Consider the following 18,588-nt stretch of genomic DNA (forward strand, 5'->3'; position numbering starts at 1 on the left):
GTATAAAAAATTCGGCTAGGCTTAATTAGTAAGAAAATTTGATAAAAATCGATTTACGAACCTAGGGGTTAAATCATAATTTTACGAAAGCCTAGGGGTGAAATGGTTATTTTTCCAAAATGTGGTCTATATAATGTCTTAATTAATGTGATGATTGAACTAGTGAAATTTTTATCAATTTAGATCAAGAAAAACAAGGAACGGACCTTGACCGGGAAAAAGACAATGTGTACGAGGACTAGACTCGTTTTTACAAATTTTGTACCGAGGTGAGTTCACATGTAAATAATGCAATGATAATAATATATAAATGCTTAAATGTTGCATGAATTGTAATTCCCACCCTTAAAGGTAAGTTACAATATTTTGTCATTATGTGGGATTATGTGTTAACTCTTTTATCATGAAATATGTGATTGCCTAAATGACTGAGTTTGTCGAAGGTAAGTTTACAAGAAAAGTCTCGTTTGAACTTTAGGAATAGATTAGGATACAGTGTGACATGTCACTAGGAACTATGTGGTTCTGAACTCATTTGTATATGTGATATGTGATTATATAACTCTGGGCGCTAGTTAAGTACGTTCTACCGGTGGCTGGGTAGCCCGGCATGTGTTGCGGGTACCTATCAGCTTGTGTGAGTAGCCCGTGTAGCTACATCTTGGCTGTTAACTTGTGTGAGCAGGCCTGTGATTAGCTCAAGAACAAGCAATATGTGATGTGTTAAATAAGGTAGCATGTTGCCACATATGGTGTGTTATGCATATGTTTTTCGAGTATCCAATGATACTCCTAGTGTTCACGAGGTAAGTCGGTAGTTATTCAACGACTAAGTCAATGATGGGAATTATGCAATTGTGTTGCGAGTTAGTATAGGTATATACGTAAAACTCTTGAGTAAAGATTTCAATATGTTAAGTACTTGTAGTAAGAGTGTGTATAAGAAAGTTAAGCTTATGAAACTTTGTTTTATTTTAACTATTGAGTCATGTTGTTTATTATATGCATGTGAGCTTACTAAGCTTTATGCTTACTCCCTTTCTTTCCACTTTCTTATAGTGTCGCCAAGCTAGTATCGGGGATCAAGAGGCGTCGGAGGCATTGATCACACTATCACCTGAAGCTTTGGTATAGCTAGTTCAAATGTTTTGATTTTTGGCATGTATAGGGACTCGAATCTTCAGTTTAGTGTCTTGTCAGTTTAGCCGCAAGTGTTGGCTCATATGATGGACGTGATATTCATTTTGTATAGGCCATTAAAGTTGGTTAATGTTAATTGTTATTACATGCATTTGATGCAAGTTTCTAATTGCTGTGGCTGATTTGGTTATATATATGTTATGCTTGTATTGGTTTGGTTAATTTGGTTAATGGGCGTGTTGTCCGGCCGTGTGTCCCCTACATGTAAAAATTTCAAGTCAGTATGCATGGTAGTAAACACACAGGTAGAGACACAGCCGTGTGTCTCAGCCGTGTGGAGGACACGACCTTAGGCCATGGGCGTGCCTCGACCGTGTGCCCCTAATTAGATGCTGACGTCAGAAATAGAATGTCAAGGTTTTTAGACACGGGCGTGTCATGGCCGTGTGAGGGACACGGGCCATGGACACGGGCATATGTCATGTCGTGTGAAAACCCCTACAGGTTCGAATTTAGAATTTAATTCATACGGGCTCTAGACACGGGCGTGTCCCATCGTGCTTAGGCTGTGTGAACCATACGGGCCTTTAGCACGGCCATGTCCTAATAGCCACACGGGTGTGTTTCCCTTCCACACGGGCATGTGACCTATTTCTAAAGTCATCTTTCTAGAGTTTGTTAAAGGACCCAAATCAATCCTGAATGGATTCCGATGGATGTTGGGGTCTCGTGAGTCCATGTTAATGAAGTTTAGACAAGTTCCGAAAAATTTTAAATTTTACCAATTCTTGATGACTCAGAAACGTTTGACTACATGTGCTTAAGAGCGGTAGTGCCTCATATTCCGTCCCAGCATAGGGTACGGGTGTGGGGTGTTACATAGTAGGCAAAGAAAATAAGAAAAGAAAAAGATAGGGAAAAAATCCAATAGTCAAGTGATAAATGATAAAAGTAACATATTTTAGTCTCGTTCTTAATGCATTATTGGATGATTATTTATGCAAATTGATGAATTTTATGCTCCTAATCCTTTAAATTCATGTTTCTATACTTAGGAGAGCATTTGGGAGCAAAAGAAGTGAAAAACAAGTGAAAATAAGACAAATAGAGCAGATTTCAGGAGCTACACAGGTTGGACACACTGCCATGTGAGCCACACAGGCCGGCACACGGCCATGTGCCAAACCATGTCGATTTTGAGATTCACATCCCAAACACACGAAAAAACACAAGTTTTAGGCTTTCTAGGCATTCTGAAGTCTATAAATACCAAATAGAAAAATAGAAGAGGGGGTCATCAGATAATATTGAAGAAAACAACTTGAAGAACACCATTGGAGCCAACTTTGAAGTAGATTTCCATCAAGACTGAAGACATCTTTTTAATTTCTTTTGAAGTTCTTATTAGTTTCTTTATTTCCTATGGTCATTCTGTCTTTAAGATATTTTTATTCACAATTATGAACTAATTTCCTAGATACCTAGGGGAGATGAACCCTATGATGAATTCTATTATTTGATTTCTGTCTGACACAATAAATACTTGAATCCTGTTCTCAGTTATGTGTTCTTATCTCTTGTTTTAATATTTCCGGGAGATTAATTCTTGTTTAATGTGCTTAAATCAGAGGAGGAAAAGTCCTTATTTAAGAGTAGATCTAGTATAATTTATTGGAGTTGCATGCAAACCTAGAAATAGGACAACATAAATCTACCGTATTAGAGTCAAATCTAATAGGGAATTCATAGATCAAGTTAATGCGACAATAGAGGTTTTAATTAGAAAGAAATTTCAATTAATCAACCTAGAGTCAGTTGCTCTTAGTCTTGAAAGAGATATTAGTATAATTTTGGGATTTCCACGGATCAAGATACTAAGTGAATAAATCGTTTAATTCAGAGTCATAATGACAGATGAAGTCTAGGTGGATTCTTTCCTGGGTATTGTTTCACTTATTGGTCATTATTCAGTTATTTTCCTGATTTATTCTCTATTGAGTTCTTTAGTTAAATTAATTTAGTAATTTTAGTTTAAATCAATCACTTCAATTTGTCGGTTAAATAATAGGAAAACGGTAATTACTAATACTTTAAGTCCTTATAGATACGATATCTTTACTCACCATAGCTATACTATTTATCGATAGGTGCACATGTCTTTATCTTATTTTTAGTTATTTTCGTAATACATCATCAAGGAATGAGAGAAGAAGAGAGGAAAATCAATGGTGAAATAGATGAGAACATGAAGAGAAATAGACAAAAAAAAATGGAAAGTTATACTACATTTATTATTAAATTAACAATTCCTATAAAATTAATTATCAATATTAGTTCCAACAAAATACATTTATCATTATAATAGTAAACACAAAAGTCAAAAAATATATTTTTATATTTAAAGATATGTTCTATAACCAAAAATAAAGGATTACAATTATATTAATGAATGAGAACATATAGATTGATACAAGATATATAACATTTCATATTTATCTTCTAAACATGGTTATATAGATTAAGGATAATTTTTATTTAATAGGACAATTAAATCAATTAATTATTCTCATATATCCACCATAGTATATAAGACTGCTAAAAGAGAATGTCCATTGTTCACTGCATTAGGTGACCTTTATCTCTATGTATTCCTTATTTTAGGCATGTATTTTTATTTATTACCAAAAAAAATATTTGATAAGGAATTTATAAAGGTGTTTATATATTAACCAAATATATTTAGTCATAAACAATAATTATGGTAATATTGAATATATGAAAATTACGTCAATATTAAGTATTCACTATAAAAAATCAATTATAATATTGGCAATTAAAAATATCTGTTATTTGAAAATTATAAACATGTAAATAAAAAAATACCCTAACATTATCGTATTAAATTAATTAAAAAACAATTACCTCAATTTAATTTTAAAAGACTATTAAATAAAAATTATCATTAATCTATATAACCAAGTTTAGAAGATAAATATAAAATCTTATATATATTGTATCAATCTATATCATTATCATTCATTAATATAGTTGCAATCCTTTATTTTTAGGTTATAGAACATTTTTTATTATTTTTCCTGTTTTCTATTATAATGATAAATGTATTTTGTAGGAACTGATGTTGATAAATTAATTTTATTAAAATTGTTAATCTAATAATAAATGTAGCGTAACTCTTTTTTTTTTTTCTTGTCTATTTCTCTTCTTCTCGTCTCTTTCACCGTTGATTTTCCTCTTCCTCTTTTTCTCTCCTTCTTTGACTGTTGAATTTCTTTTTTTTGCTTAATGACAAATTTGGCTACTAAGTTTACATGTTTTGTCAAAATGGTCCTAATTGTATTTTTGAGTCTTTTTTGCTATCAACCTTTGTTCTTTTTTCAAATTATTTTTAACAGATTTGATTTAACAGGATTTTGTGAAATTTTATACATGGAATATTTTTAATGAGATGTAATTTATTACTTAGATAATCCAATAAAATAATTACATCTGAAAAATAATAAAATAAATAAATAATTCATGAAGTTAAAAAATAACTCTTAATTTAAAAAATAAACGTAATTATCTAAAAAATTTAAAATGAATGCACACATTCAAATCAATTTGATTTATTAAATTTTTTGAAACCTCTCAATAAACAAACATATGCAATTATTTTGAAATTCTTTTTAGATAATTACGGTTATTTTCTTTAAATTGAGAGTTATTTTTTAATTTCATGTATGATTTATTTATTTTATTATTTTTCATATGTGATTATTTTATTGGATTATCTAAGTAATAAATTTACATCTCATTAAAAATATTTCACGTTATCCACATTAATTTTTTTAACGTACTTTCATCAAATCTGTTAGAAAAAGCAATTTTGAAAAAAAAAACTAAAGGTTGATGACTAAAAAAATACTTAAAAATACAATTAGGGATATTTTGACAAAACATGTAAATGTTAGTAGTCAAATTTATCATTAAGCCTTTTTTTTTCATATTCTTCTCTTGCTTCCATTGCCTACTAAGTACTATAATCATGGGGAAATAATTAGGGGATGATGGAGGGGGATACCGATGGTGAGATTGTCAACACCAAAATGTACGATAGAAAATATATCATTTTCGTGATTAATTTTACCTGTGGATTATTTTCATAAATAATTATTTTTTGAATCAATTTAAAAAAAGAAAACCCTAGGATATATAGTTAACGAAACTTTCTTTCGTTAGTAAGAAATGAATAATCCAGATATCAATTAACTATTTGAGGGGCACATAAAAGGAGAATAATTAGGGAGCATGAGAAATTTGTCCATATGAAAGGGGGTTAAATTTTATCTAAAATCCCCTTTTTTTTGATCAACAAAAATAATTTGATTAGTTGAAATTAAACTAATTTAAAGGGAGATTTAATAGTTAAAAATCGGACTTCAATTTAAATTAAACTTGCTTAAGTTATTATTGACCATTTTTCTGATAAGGAATTTAGGGGAAGAATCCAACTGTTTTTTTTCTTGAATCATCTCTCTATGCAATGGACAGGTAGATATGAAGTAAAAATGGTTGCACCGTCAAGATTCAAGTAAGCGTTGTTCTTTTAGGTTTCTTTAGTTATTTTGAATTCAGATTTTTTATTTTGTACAAAATATTGGTTGGCATTCTTGGTAAAGAATTTTCTTGATCAGTTAAACTCGAAGGGGCAAAGTTCGGTTCCATCATTTCACATCTTTAAATAATTGAATTGTTTCATTTTACAGATTTGATACAAGAATTCAAGCCCTAAGAGAATGCCGGAGCCTTCTCCATTGTTGATTAAAATGAGTCCAATCGAATTCCTTCAAATAAAATCTTTTTGTGCAGATTTTTGCTTCATCCATTCAATTTGATGTTCAAGTCCACGAATCCGCACCACCTAAGTTTTTGGGCAAAATATTAAAGTTCAAGATATCTGGCATCATCTGTCCAGTGCTTGAGGCGACATTGTAACCTCTGGTACAAACATTAAGCACTTAAGAAAAATTGAAATGATTCAGAGATTTAATAAGGGGGAAAAATGCATTTGAATACTCTACTATTACAATTAAGTCGGAACAGAAGATCGCTAATAAGTGTAAAACCATGACATGTCAAGCTGTGGGCCGATTTAAGCACCTCAAGCCTTAAAAATTCCTTCAAAATTTTTGGGAGAAAAAAAAAAGGCTCAGTTGAATATTCTACAACTTGTGGGGGAAAAAAATAAAGCCTCAATAGAGTATTCTACTAATTCCTGCGATGGTTGCAAAGGGCCTGGTTTTAATTATCTAAGAGTTATGGAGTTTTTTTAAGTTTAAACCTTTTCTTCTAGGAAATGAGTGTGATGGGGCACCAGAGGCATACTCCCAAAACTTCCTGGTAACATACAAATGACACTCTTACAAGCGAAGCAGGCTTTTCAGAGCACCCCTCAAACTGCACTACATCTTCATGCTTTAATATAAAGGTTCCATTAGAGAATCTCATGTGCCTTCCCGTAATACCTGTTTATGAAAGGAGCCTGCAAGGTAGAATCGCCAATAAGAAAAAACGAATTTAAGTCACTAGTCATGCTGTTATTCTAAATAGAATCAGTAAGGCGAATGTATTATGCCTCTGGCAACTAAAAATATAAATCTGACATCTGGAATTCTATATCTTTAGTGGACAAGTGACTGAAGATGAGCTGCTACCTAGTAAAGAAATTTCTTATTGAGAACTTCAATTCATGAAATGCATGACTGAATTGTTATGGTTAAGACAATGCAAATTTGGCTATCTTTATCATACAATATTGGGGGAGGGGCAAGGGGTTGACAAGGTTTGAACCCGTGCCACCTGGGTAATAGACAACAGCTTTAACCAATACTCCAACCAAGTCTTGGCAACAATGTGAAGTTGGTTAGAATTCAAATTCAAAAAAGTGACATGAAAATTAATGAATTTTACTAAGAAATGTTTTACGAGTATTTCTAGGGGTTATATACAACATGGATGCGCAAGGGATTAGGATCTTCTGGCCAGACAGAATTATACTACCAGAATTAAGAGGACAAATAAAAGGCTATAACAACAATTGTAGCCCATGCCAAATTAATTGTACCCTGGACCAAAAATTGAACCATGTGCAAAAAAAGATTAATTTTAATTTCCCACCTAACTACTCTAGGGCGGGGGTAGGTCCTGGAGGAGAAGTTACAGACACCTTTCATTGTTTTGTATCTGAATGACTTAAAGAGGAAGTATGTAATTCAATTGATTTCCAAGAGAAAACTACAAAGCACTGGGAATAAAACTTAATCCAACAAAGAGTATAGGTGCTACAGAAAATTTTATGATTCGTGCCACCATCAAACCCATTCAGTTTAACATAAACTTAGCCAACATTACTGGTTAAATAAAACCAAGCCAATGTTATCATTCAGACACTTTAAGTAAATCATGTAATCGCTATTTATCATTGACAGTGTCCTCTAAGAAACCAAAAGGCTTTAATTTATTATGCAACAAGCTCTGATAACACCATGACTACTATAAAGAAAATCTACTCATAACTATTACAACTTTATGCATGAGAAATAACTAGGGCTAATAAAACAAGTTAAATATTGCTCTAAGGCATTATTTAGCAAAATAAATGATTAAAAATACTTCCTTTTTCTAACACAAAAATGTAGATAAAGCAGTAACTCGTAAAACCTTACCTTTACATTTGACACATCAGGAGTATCCGGAGTGTGAACAGGATAGAACTTGTAAAATCTCATGTTCTGAAATGCTGCTTTAGTTTCCTCACTCATTTCTTCAAGGGCTTTTCTGCGAGCTTCTCTTGCCTATAAGAATTGAATTGGCCCAATTAATCAACCTATCCAAAATCATGCTCCCCAACCAAATCGAAGAAGCAATGTTGCCAAAAAAAAAAAATACCTGCCGATTAGCTTTTTTTGCTTCTCGAACTTTCTCTTTGACAAAATCCTACAAAACCCAAAGTATGTCAGGTTGAACTAGTAGTTGGAAATACATAAAATCCAAAGGATATTGGTAGATCTTCAATCAGCTTCACCTTAAAAGCATCCTTTTGATCTTTATCTAATTCATCTGCTTCTATCAGTTTATCAGTAAACTCCTGCAGAATGGTAGATACAGCTTAGTACCTAATTACTATGACAATAGCAAACAGCAGCCAAAAAGTAAAATGATTGACTAAAGTCTAATGCATAAGTAACTTATTTTTGAAAACATTCCAAGCTACCAATTCAAATAATTCAAACATCACCACCAAAAAAGTCATGCTAGTTAGACTACAGCATAATGATGAAAGAGTTAAGAGTCTTACATCAAGTTCATCCAACTCCCAATCAAATTCACAAAAAACCTGCAAGAACAGAAAGGATGTGTCAATTTACATAATATCTTGCAGAATAGCTGCCTTGGTTATCCCAATAAAAATTATTACAGGCTGTGGAATCAAGGATTTCCTATACACCAAGGCACAATACAGTATAGCAAAACAAACTCCAATGAAGATACTCTATTAAGGTGCAATGCATACCTCAAATAAGTTGCCTTTTGGTTCTCAATTCTTTTTCTTTAAATGATATATTTTCATTTGATGAAGGGCAGTACATGATTCAAATGGATTATGTCCATAGGTGAAGAAAACTTAGGAGACTAATGATGCTTAGTTATGCTTGACTTCTATATCATGCTAAGGAGAAGACTGATTTTTCAACATTTATAAATGAATCTCTATTTCAAGTTTATAAGAATAAAAGATGCAAGGGTACATTTGGAAAACCCACTCCTCACAAGGTTTGAACTTCAAACCTCCTACTTTTAACTGTTGGGAGCATCATAGACGAATGCATAAGTACATATGCACATGCTTATGGTGTGAATCAATTTTTTAGCAATCAAATCTTTGCTTAACTCATGTAAGCATGTGCCACAAGCCATAAAATGGTACCTCCAACTACACTGAATGCAACAGTCCATTCACCAAAGCATGATAAGCTCAACCCTTACAATGAACTCTATCCAACCCATAAACAAATTAATATCCATAAAGTGAAGTATCAGTCATAATTAATGTTCTCAGAAAATACAAAGAACTTACCGGCTTTTGTTCTGCTGGAAAAATTATTTGAACCTCAGTGCTTTGTTCAAGCTCATCTTCCTTCAAAGGCTGGTAAAAATCTGTCAATAGGGACAGGACAAACAACATTGCAATAAATAAGGGGTTCTTTTCCTTCTTTTTCAGTCTCCTATTTGACAAGTCATTATAACAAGCAGCAGACATATGAAGCAATTTAACATCCAGAGGTATCTAGAGACTCACAAGGCAGACAATACTCGTATTTCTTGAGACGATCTATTTTCATTTGTTTCAAAGCAACCCTGCAGAAAGAATACCAAATACAAAAGGTAAGCCGAAATGCAAGCATCCAAACACATACAGACCCACTCTCAGGAGAGATGAAATAATATAAAGAAAATTGAAGTCCATAAGCTTGCACTGAAAATAATTTCTTACACTCTGAAGATAGAAATTTAAGAATTGTTTAAATATCAAATGGTTGACTTAGCTCCAAAGTTGTCAAGGACACAAGGGTGCACTCTAGGCACCTAAAACCCAATGTTGCCTAAGGCACAAAAGAACTAAAGAAAGCGCTCACCTAACTGAAGCAACGCATAATATATTCATGTGTCATTGTATTTGTGAGTGTATGTGTGTGTGTGTGTCTATATATAAATAAAGTTGATATATAATTATGATAAGAAACTCTAAAGTGTTATCCAGTTTATCTACTGTTGGAATTCCTTAAATTAAGCAGATTTTCTACATTAGTGCTAGGAATTTCCTTGTACTATTAGCCATAATCAAATTACTAATTTTTAGGGATAGGCTAATTTCTAGAGATTATTTCCTTTTTTATTTTTTCCTGCTATTCTTTAAAAGGCTGTATTCAGATTAGAAGTAATAAGAGAGAATCATTCTTCTTCCTAAAACTTGTTCATGGTATCAAGAGCATCAGGAATCCATTTGATCCTGCTCTTTCTTCTCTTCTCTTGTTCTGTTTTTCTCTGTTAGAAACCCTACTCCCATGGGTGACACCGAAAATTTATCTGAGACTGAGATCTCACAAATAACTCAAAATCACAATCAAGGAATCCCACAAGGTGACCTTAACTCTTCTCTTATAATCACAAATCATCGATTAGATGGAAAAAATTTCCTGCAATGGTCACAATCTGTCCTTATGGTTCTTCGTGGCCGAGGAAAAATTGGGTACATTAATGGACAAATTCCTCGACCAGCATCAACAGACTCTGGTTATGCAACTTGGGAGCTTAACAACTCAATGGTTATGGCTTGGCTTATAAATTCGATGGAAGGTCATATAAGCCGAACGTATCTTTTTTTCAAAACTGCCAAAGAAATGTGGGATGCAATCAAGGAGAATTACTCGGATCTTGGAAATACTTCCCAAGTATTCGAGATCAAATTAAAGTTGAAAGATATTCGACAAAGAACATTTGAAGCCACTCAATATTACAACAACCTAAAGATCTTATAGCAGGAGTCAGACATGTATTATGAAGTTGATTGGGGCGAGGGCTTGGAACACACCAAGTTCATGGATCATCTTAACAAAGAACGTCTCTATGAGTTCCTAGCAGGACTAAATCGTGATCTTGATGAGGTCCGAGGATCGAATACTAGGCGTAACCACACCGCCAACCATAGGAGAAGCATTTGTCAAGTAAGGAGGGAAGAGAAACGGCGTCTTATTATGTTGGGAGACGCAAAAGAATTAAAACCATTGACCGTAGCTGGTCATCATCCTTCCGAGAACTCGCTCTTATTTCAAGAGGCCCTCAATCTCAAGGGTTCAAAGATGGAATTGATTCGGTTCAAAAGGCCATGGTGTAGCCATCAGAATCGGGTTGGGCATGCCAAGGAGAAATGCTTCAAACTCCATGGCTATCCTGAAGAAAAAAAACAGAAAGAAAACAAGGCAGCAATGATATCTACTATCAAGAAGATGCTCGAATGTTAGGCTAACCAAAACTCAACTTGAGGCTCTTCATAAACTACTTAGGACTCCTACAGCCAAGTGGGTCACTAACTATTCAAGGTAATTGCTTTAAATACTACACACGAACCTATCACAACTTCGTGGATACTAGACTCGGTGCATCCGACCACATGACAGTAATCTAAGTTTGTTTCACACCTATTTACCTTGTCATGATCACTCTGATTCGCATAGCTGATGGATCTTACTCACGGTGGCTGGAATGGGGACGAAACAGGAATCGGGAAGATGATTAACCTTGCTAAAGTTAATGATGGCTTATATGTTTGGAACAAAAACAGTTCAAAAGAAGGGATGGCCTTATCTACATCAAAAGACGATTCTATCATGCTATGGCATTGTAGACTAGGACACCAATTTCATGTACTTGAAGAAACTGTTTCCTCTACTATTTCTAAATAAGAAAATTAATTCATTGAACTGTGAAGTTTGCCAACTATCTAAACACACTTGTGTCCCTTATCCTTTGAAACCTTATGTTCAATCTCAACCTTTCTCTTTAATTCACAATGATCTATGGGGAGCCAATCGAGTAAAAACATCACAGGGGCTAGGTGGTTCATAACTTTCATTGATGACCACACTAGAGTTTGTTGGGTCTATCTCCTTAAAGAAAAATCCAAGTCTCTAGAGTCTTCAAAAATTTCATTCAATGATTCGAACTCGGTTCAATTCAAATATTCACACCCTTAGAACCGATAATGGGAGAGAGTACTTTAATTCTATCCTAAGTCCTTATCTTTCGAGCAAGGAATCATACATCAAAGTTCTTGTCCCGACACCCTCAACAAAACAGGGTTTCAGAGGAAAACAGACACCTTGTAGCCGTGGCTCGTGCCCTTATGTTTACTATGGGTGTACCAAAGTATTTATGGGGAGAAGCTGTCCTCACCGCTTGTTATCTTATAAACCGACTCTATCAAAGGTATTAAACTTTCAAACACCTTTACATACTTTTCAAAAAAATTTTCCCTTGTTTCGTGTTCCTAATCTCCCAACCAAAACATTTGGTTGCAAAGCATTTGTCCACAACCATCAACCTAACCGATCTAAACTTGATCCTAGAGCTCACACTTGTGTCTTTATTGGTTACTCACCTGCACAAAAAGGGTACAAGTGCTACTCTCCAACCTTACACCAGATGTTTGTGTCCCTTGATGTTACTTTCTTCGAAAACGAGCCATATTTTTCAGCCTCTCATCTTCAGGGGGAGATACTTAGTGAAGATGAGACCTTGAGCAATCTTCTCATTATACCTCAAGACTATCAGCCCTACCACCACTACAAAACCTGCTGAAAATCCTACAGCCACTATTATTCCTGTTTTGGAACCTGTCAGCCCTACCACAACTACAAAACCTGCTGAAAATCCTACAGCCACTGTTATTCCTGTTTTGGAACCTGTTTTTCCTATCTCCACTGTTCAGCAACAAGAAACAAGGGTGATTAATCATACTAATGAAGAAAAACAGCCCACTCATTCTGAAAAACAAGAAGGAAAAACTCAGGGACTTCGTGTATACTCTCGGAGACATCAGCTGCCTAAGACCAAAACAGCAGTGCCTATGCCATCTTTACCCGAGGACTGTCCTGAGGAAGAAGTTTCACCTCCTTCATCTTCCATCCATCTTCCAATTGCAGTAAGAAAGGGCACTAGGAGCTGCACTCAACATCCCATTTCTCGGTTTGTATCCTATGGAAACTTGTCTAAATCCTACAATGCCTTTGTTTCTAATGTTGACTCTGTAGAAACTCCAAAGAACATAGACAAGACTCCTATGGAACCCAACCTTAAATTAGGAACTGATAAGGATGGAGAAGAAGTAGACAGGGGGAGATATCAACGGGAGAAACATTTGGAAGCTGCCTACAGGATATTGAGATACTTAAAAGGGACTCTTGGTAAGGGGTTGCATTTCAAGAAAAATGTTTGAAGAAATTATAGGCAAGCTGGGTTTGATTCACATCTACACTCCAGCTTGAGGGGGAGTGTTGGAATTCCTTAAATTAAGCAGATTTTCTACATTAGTGCTAGGAATTTCCTTGTACTATTAGCCATAATCAAATTACTAATTTTTAGGTATAGGCTAATTTCTAGAGATTATTTCCTTTTTTATTTTTTCCTGCTATTCTTTAAAAGGCTGTATTCAGATTAGAAGTAATAAGAGAGAATCATTCTTCTTCCTAAAACTTGTTCATCTACAAAACATGAGATATTTATTTTTCTTTATTGGCCAGTGTAAATGATTTCTTATGGTCCCGTGTCTATTGTTGAATAAAGAAAGTTCAATGTCCCACGTCTGTTGTTGAAATAGTTCCTTATGGTCCCATGTTTGAAATATAAGAGTATAATATCCCATTTATTACTAGTAAAGGTACAGCTAATGAAAAAACTTCAAAATAAAATAAATTAAAGAGAACTGCAATCACAAAGACTTTTTTCCTGCACCTAACCTCTAATGAAAAAATATGCACCTAGGTGCAAGAACTGTGCACCTAATCAACTGTGCCTCACCCGAAAGGGTTTAAGGAGCTTCTGTTTTCAGGCACACTTAGGCACATGCCTTCACCATACTGCTTAGCTCATACATAGACACAGAAACAGTAATCTCCAGACATGGACAATTCAATAGGAAACAACAAAAACAAAAGGGTCCAATTATTAGAAATGCACACTGACAATCAGGCACACCTAGGCACATGCCTTCACAATACTGCTTGGCTAAAACATAGAAATAGTGTCTCCAAACATGGACCATTAGGAAACCATGAAACCAAGAGGGTCCAATTATTAGAAATGCATATTGCTAAGCATTCAAGCCTCTGGATGACCAGATATTTCTATTATATTGTTATTCCCGAGTAAACAGAACTGAATACTCAGCACTTATTTAATGTACTCTGCAAGTATTGGTTTGGCACCACAACAAGCTGATCAGAATGCATGGAGCGAATTCTCACAAAAAGCAAACCTGATTCCAACACTTAAAACCCCGGCCACACAACAAAATATAGAAGCCTACCTTTAACATAGCAATTTTTTTATAAATATTCAAAGGAAGCATAAGTGAGTGTAACCCAGTTGGCAGTCTCAAACAAAAAGCAGTTGAGATAAAGACACTGTGATTGGAAGTAGTTGACCATTGCATACAAAAGAAACAAAAATAAAGAGGATTGTAAGTGTTAGTGTGCCAATCATACCTTCTTTGAGTGCAGCTTAAGATGAATATTTGAGATTTCAATCTATCAACTTGGCTGTCTCTGTCGAGCAATAAAAATATACAATCACCTCAAAAGTTGATTTTAAATCAATTCAAATGCAGAATAATAAAATGAAAATTAGATAAAATTTCATTTATCAATTTGGCATACTATTCAGATAAATTAAATTAAATAATTAAAGGTCTACTTTGTATATGACTAAAAAAAGATCAAAATTGGGTACCTTTTCTCAAGTGGAATATATGGAACCCAGTCCATTTTCATTTGTTTCATGGGAACAATCTCTTCAGCTTCTCTCTGCACTGAGTTAATACCAATCTTATCTGAAGGTGGGAAAGGAGACTCAACCTGAAAAGATACAATCAGATCATGGCAGAAAGAACTATTTTCAACAAACCAATAAAGAACTATTTTCAACAAACCAATCTCATTAAACATTAATATTTGTCATTGCAATTGTCGAGAATAATAAATCAGTGAAAAAGCAACAAAGAGAACTAAAGGGAAGTTATGTGGATTTTAACTATTAACATTCTAGACAGTTAATAATTTGGTCCACACTAGATAAGCAACAATATAGTAATTATAAACTCTTTCTGTCAAAAGAAAATTATAATTTACAGAGATGGCCTTCTGCATTGAAAAATATATATATGGAAAGTGGCCCAGAACACGTATTTTTTTATGGCCATCAAAATCTGTGTGACAAAATCACATCCACGGCTATAGAGGTGAAGTAAAGAAACCATTTATCCAAGGGGCAAAAGCTCCTAGTTATGAGATTCTAAGCTTGAGATTTGCACCTCAAAGAAACAGCTAGAGTGAACTGTCAGAGGAAAATGTCAAAATTGGAACAGCAAGGGAATATATAACTTCAAAGCCACATAAAGGTACCATTGAATAAGCCTTTAACATAAAAGATGGTTAAAGATGCTATTATCACTCTGCCCACTAATCACATGATGAAGAAAGAAAAATCCCTTGAATCAATTTAGCGTGACAAGCATTAAAATCACTTCTTAACAATGTTTGACAACTTACAGCCACAATCACAGGTATACAAATGACTTTGTTTTCTCCTTTGTAAGGGACCAATTGAGCTGCACAAATAGAAAACAATTAAAATTAAGTATGTAATTGTTGAACAAAAAGGCAGGTCAGAGAAATTGAAACTACATGATGCAAGAAAGAAACTTATGAGAACTAAGGTCAAATTAAGAACCTAGGACAAGCATTCTTACTTTTCAGCACAGTAAAGTTAAATAACAATACAAGAGGTAATGCATGCAACAGCATTTAAAAAAAAAAAAAATATCACCACAAGTACCCGCAAAGTGTCCATAGAAATGTATAAAGTACGAGGACCGTGGCTACTTACGCTCTGTACAACCAAAGAGATAAACTTTCTTTCCATATAGTTTCCCCCCCTCTTCAAATGCATCCTGACCAGAAAAAGAACAGTAAAATATTCAGTTAGCTCTACACCAAGTTTCACATGATACAGGGAAAACAAAAGTAGCAAAGTAGCAGCTAAAATTAGAAAAGAGTTAAGGAAAAAAAGTTCTTGCAACTCACTTCTAAATTCGAAAAGTTCCAGTTGAATTGGTAAACAGAGTCCAGTTGATCCCACTTCCAAACAACAAAAGGAAAACGATATAAGCAACAGAACTTAAATTCATTTAAAAAACACTACCAAATATTCAACATTCAAATCGAAATTCAAAATTCCAACCTCTGTTCCAACAGGGAATGCAGCTTTCCATAAATCTTCCTGCGCAACACAAATCGACAATTTTCATCAAAACAAATTTAACAAAGCAAAACTTCACCCATTTAATTATCTAAATAAATAACATTTAAGTTCCAACCTCGAATCCATTAAACTTTACACTTCACAAAAGAATGCGAAAGCTTATATAATAAAATTTTAAATTTAACCGCGGTGGTATCCAGAATTAAAAGCTCAAATTTAAGTAGGAAAAAAAAAGTCAATAGCGCCAAGAAATTAAACTTAAAACCTAATGTTTTAACCTCGTATCTATCCAGATATTCAATAAACCAAAACAGTGAAGTCATAAAAGAAAACCCCTAAAGGCAATCCAAAACAACAAATGTAAAACTTGGAGGGAAATGTAGAGAAAAATAATAATACCAAGTTACGCTTATCTTCGAAATACTCAGGCTCGGGCTGAGGCTTGGAGGTCTTAGCAAGCTTAGCTTTGGGAGCAGGTTTACGGTTGTTGTTGTTGAGATTCTCTTGCGAAGAAGACGAAGCCTTTACTTGCTTCTCCTCTTGCTCATGAGAAGCGGCTTTTCTCTTAGCTCCCTTCCTCATTTGGTTATTAAAGGGAAAAAGAAGAAAAGCACCAGCAACGGCAACGGCAACGGCAAAGCTGAGCCGAGAGAGGGAGAAAGAAAAAGGGGTGAGTGTGTAATTATGGGGGATGGCGGTGGATCCGGATTCAAAATCTATAGTATAGTATTTGGACAAAATTGAATATATGGGCGCTGCTGCCAGGGCGTTTTCTGAGCGTCAATCCAACGCCAATTTTTAGGTCTTTTTTTTCCCTTTTTGTCGTTTTGAGGGGGCAGGCGCGGGTATTGAAATTCACGGGCCTTTTTGAAACGTTTTCAAAAGTTTTGCCCAATGGGTAAAATTGAAAGAATATAAAGGAAACTACATCTAAGTCGAATATTAAAGGTAATTGAGCCTAATTTATTTATTGGTTTTTTATTTTTTTTAATTTATATAATAAAATTATAAATTAAATCAAATATATAATTCGGTTCATTTCAAATAATAGTAATATTCGAAAACTCAAACCAGACACTACAATTTAAATAAATTTTCTATTTTTCAATTTTGTTCGGCCCTACTAGGAGAGACATCACTTAAAAATCCAATCCAACAAAACTTTCAAGTCAGATTAGCTGAATTAAAAAATAAACTAAATAGAGTGGTTTATTGTAAATGATTATTTGATTAAATCATTATAAGATAATATTAAATATATCATTAGTACATGCATCATTAATTAACCAAAACAAATCACCCTCGACGATATAGTTTCTTGATTTAAAGATTTAGAGTTTCCGTTTCTTCATCTTTAAAAATGATTTATAACTATTATTTCCCCGTCTTCTTTGTGTATTTATTGTACTACCATTTCCAGATTCAATGAATGTATGTATTAATTAGGTTATGAAATGCTATATGATGATGGGAAAGGTTCGGGATAATGTTTTCACGTATTTTCATTTTATTGTCATTTCCATTAATCCATTTCAACTCTTAATGATATAAGTACGAGAAAGTTTGAGATCAGAACATATTCAAAGTCTAAAAAATTTGACTCTAATAGAATTCGTGTTCGAGAAAGTTTAATCCGTAAAAATCTGAGTCTGAATGTTACGAGACTAGAACTTTAGTCTGGCAAACCACACGGCCTTAGGAGATTCTTTTGCTTCAAATTCTCCCTAGTGTTTGAGTAAATATTCTCAAAAATATTTTATTACTTAAGAATCAACTGATTACAAATGAATGGGGTGACTTGATTTATAGTTGAAGCCTCTCAGATTTAGCGGTACAATTTAAATTAGATTAGCGGTCAAGATTAAAAACTTATTGTAACGCCCCAATTTTCGGGAATTCTGTGAATGTTGGCATAGGTTTAATTATGTTAGTGGGCCTCTAGAAGGCCCAAGCTTAAGATAGAACCCGGTAATTTTAGTTAATTTTTGTTCCATAAGAAAAAGGGAGTGAAATTATGAAATAGGACCTATGTGAAATGTTTGAAAATGCTATAGGCTAAATTGAAGTGGCCAAATAAATAGGAGTGCAAAATAGGAGGATTTGCATGACAAACCTCCCATTTTACATGAAGTGGCCAACCATCATATTGTTGTAGACAAATTGATACAAATTGATAATAGGTTAGGTAAATGTTCCATGATAATAGGTTAGGTAAATGTTCCATGATAATAGGTTAGATAAATGTTTCATGATAATGGGTTAGGTAAATGTTTCATGATAAGAATATCATGTCTTTTGTATTAAAGAATTAAATGGATGAAATATGAAGTTTTATTAAAAGAAAAAGGGGTG

At 33.9% G+C, this 18,588-nt stretch overlaps 1 protein-coding gene across 2 annotated transcripts; it reads right to left on the minus strand.

Moving 5' to 3' along the window:
- Positions 1-5,854: 5,854 nt before the first annotated feature.
- On the minus strand, positions 5,855-17,093 carry LOC108473786 (protein HEAT INTOLERANT 4-like). Of its 2 annotated transcripts, XM_053021915.1 has the most exons (15): positions 16,636-17,093; positions 16,216-16,254; positions 16,059-16,112; positions 15,862-15,925; positions 15,525-15,583; positions 14,707-14,831; positions 14,463-14,522; positions 9,500-9,558; positions 9,278-9,357; positions 8,498-8,536; positions 8,225-8,287; positions 8,089-8,136; positions 7,866-7,994; positions 6,666-6,682; positions 5,855-6,138 (listed from the first exon to the last, which is right to left on the minus strand). In XM_053021915.1, exons 1-15 carry the CDS (start codon positions 16,816-16,818, stop codon positions 6,039-6,041), a joined length of 1,119 nt encoding a protein of 372 aa, XP_052877875.1. In that variant the 5' UTR covers positions 16,819-17,093; the 3' UTR covers positions 5,855-6,038. The 2 variants fall into 2 exon arrangements, with proteins under 2 accessions (XP_052877875.1, XP_017631028.1); XM_017775539.2 differs by lacking the exon at positions 5,855-6,138 and having other exon boundaries at positions 6,186-6,682; positions 16,636-17,091.
- Between the last annotated feature and the right edge of the window lie 1,495 nt (positions 17,094-18,588).

The sequence above is a fragment of the Gossypium arboreum genome, chromosome 11 (assembly GCF_025698485.1).
Source record: "Gossypium arboreum isolate Shixiya-1 chromosome 11, ASM2569848v2, whole genome shotgun sequence".
NCBI classification, from domain to species: Eukaryota; Viridiplantae; Streptophyta; class Magnoliopsida; order Malvales; family Malvaceae; genus Gossypium; species Gossypium arboreum.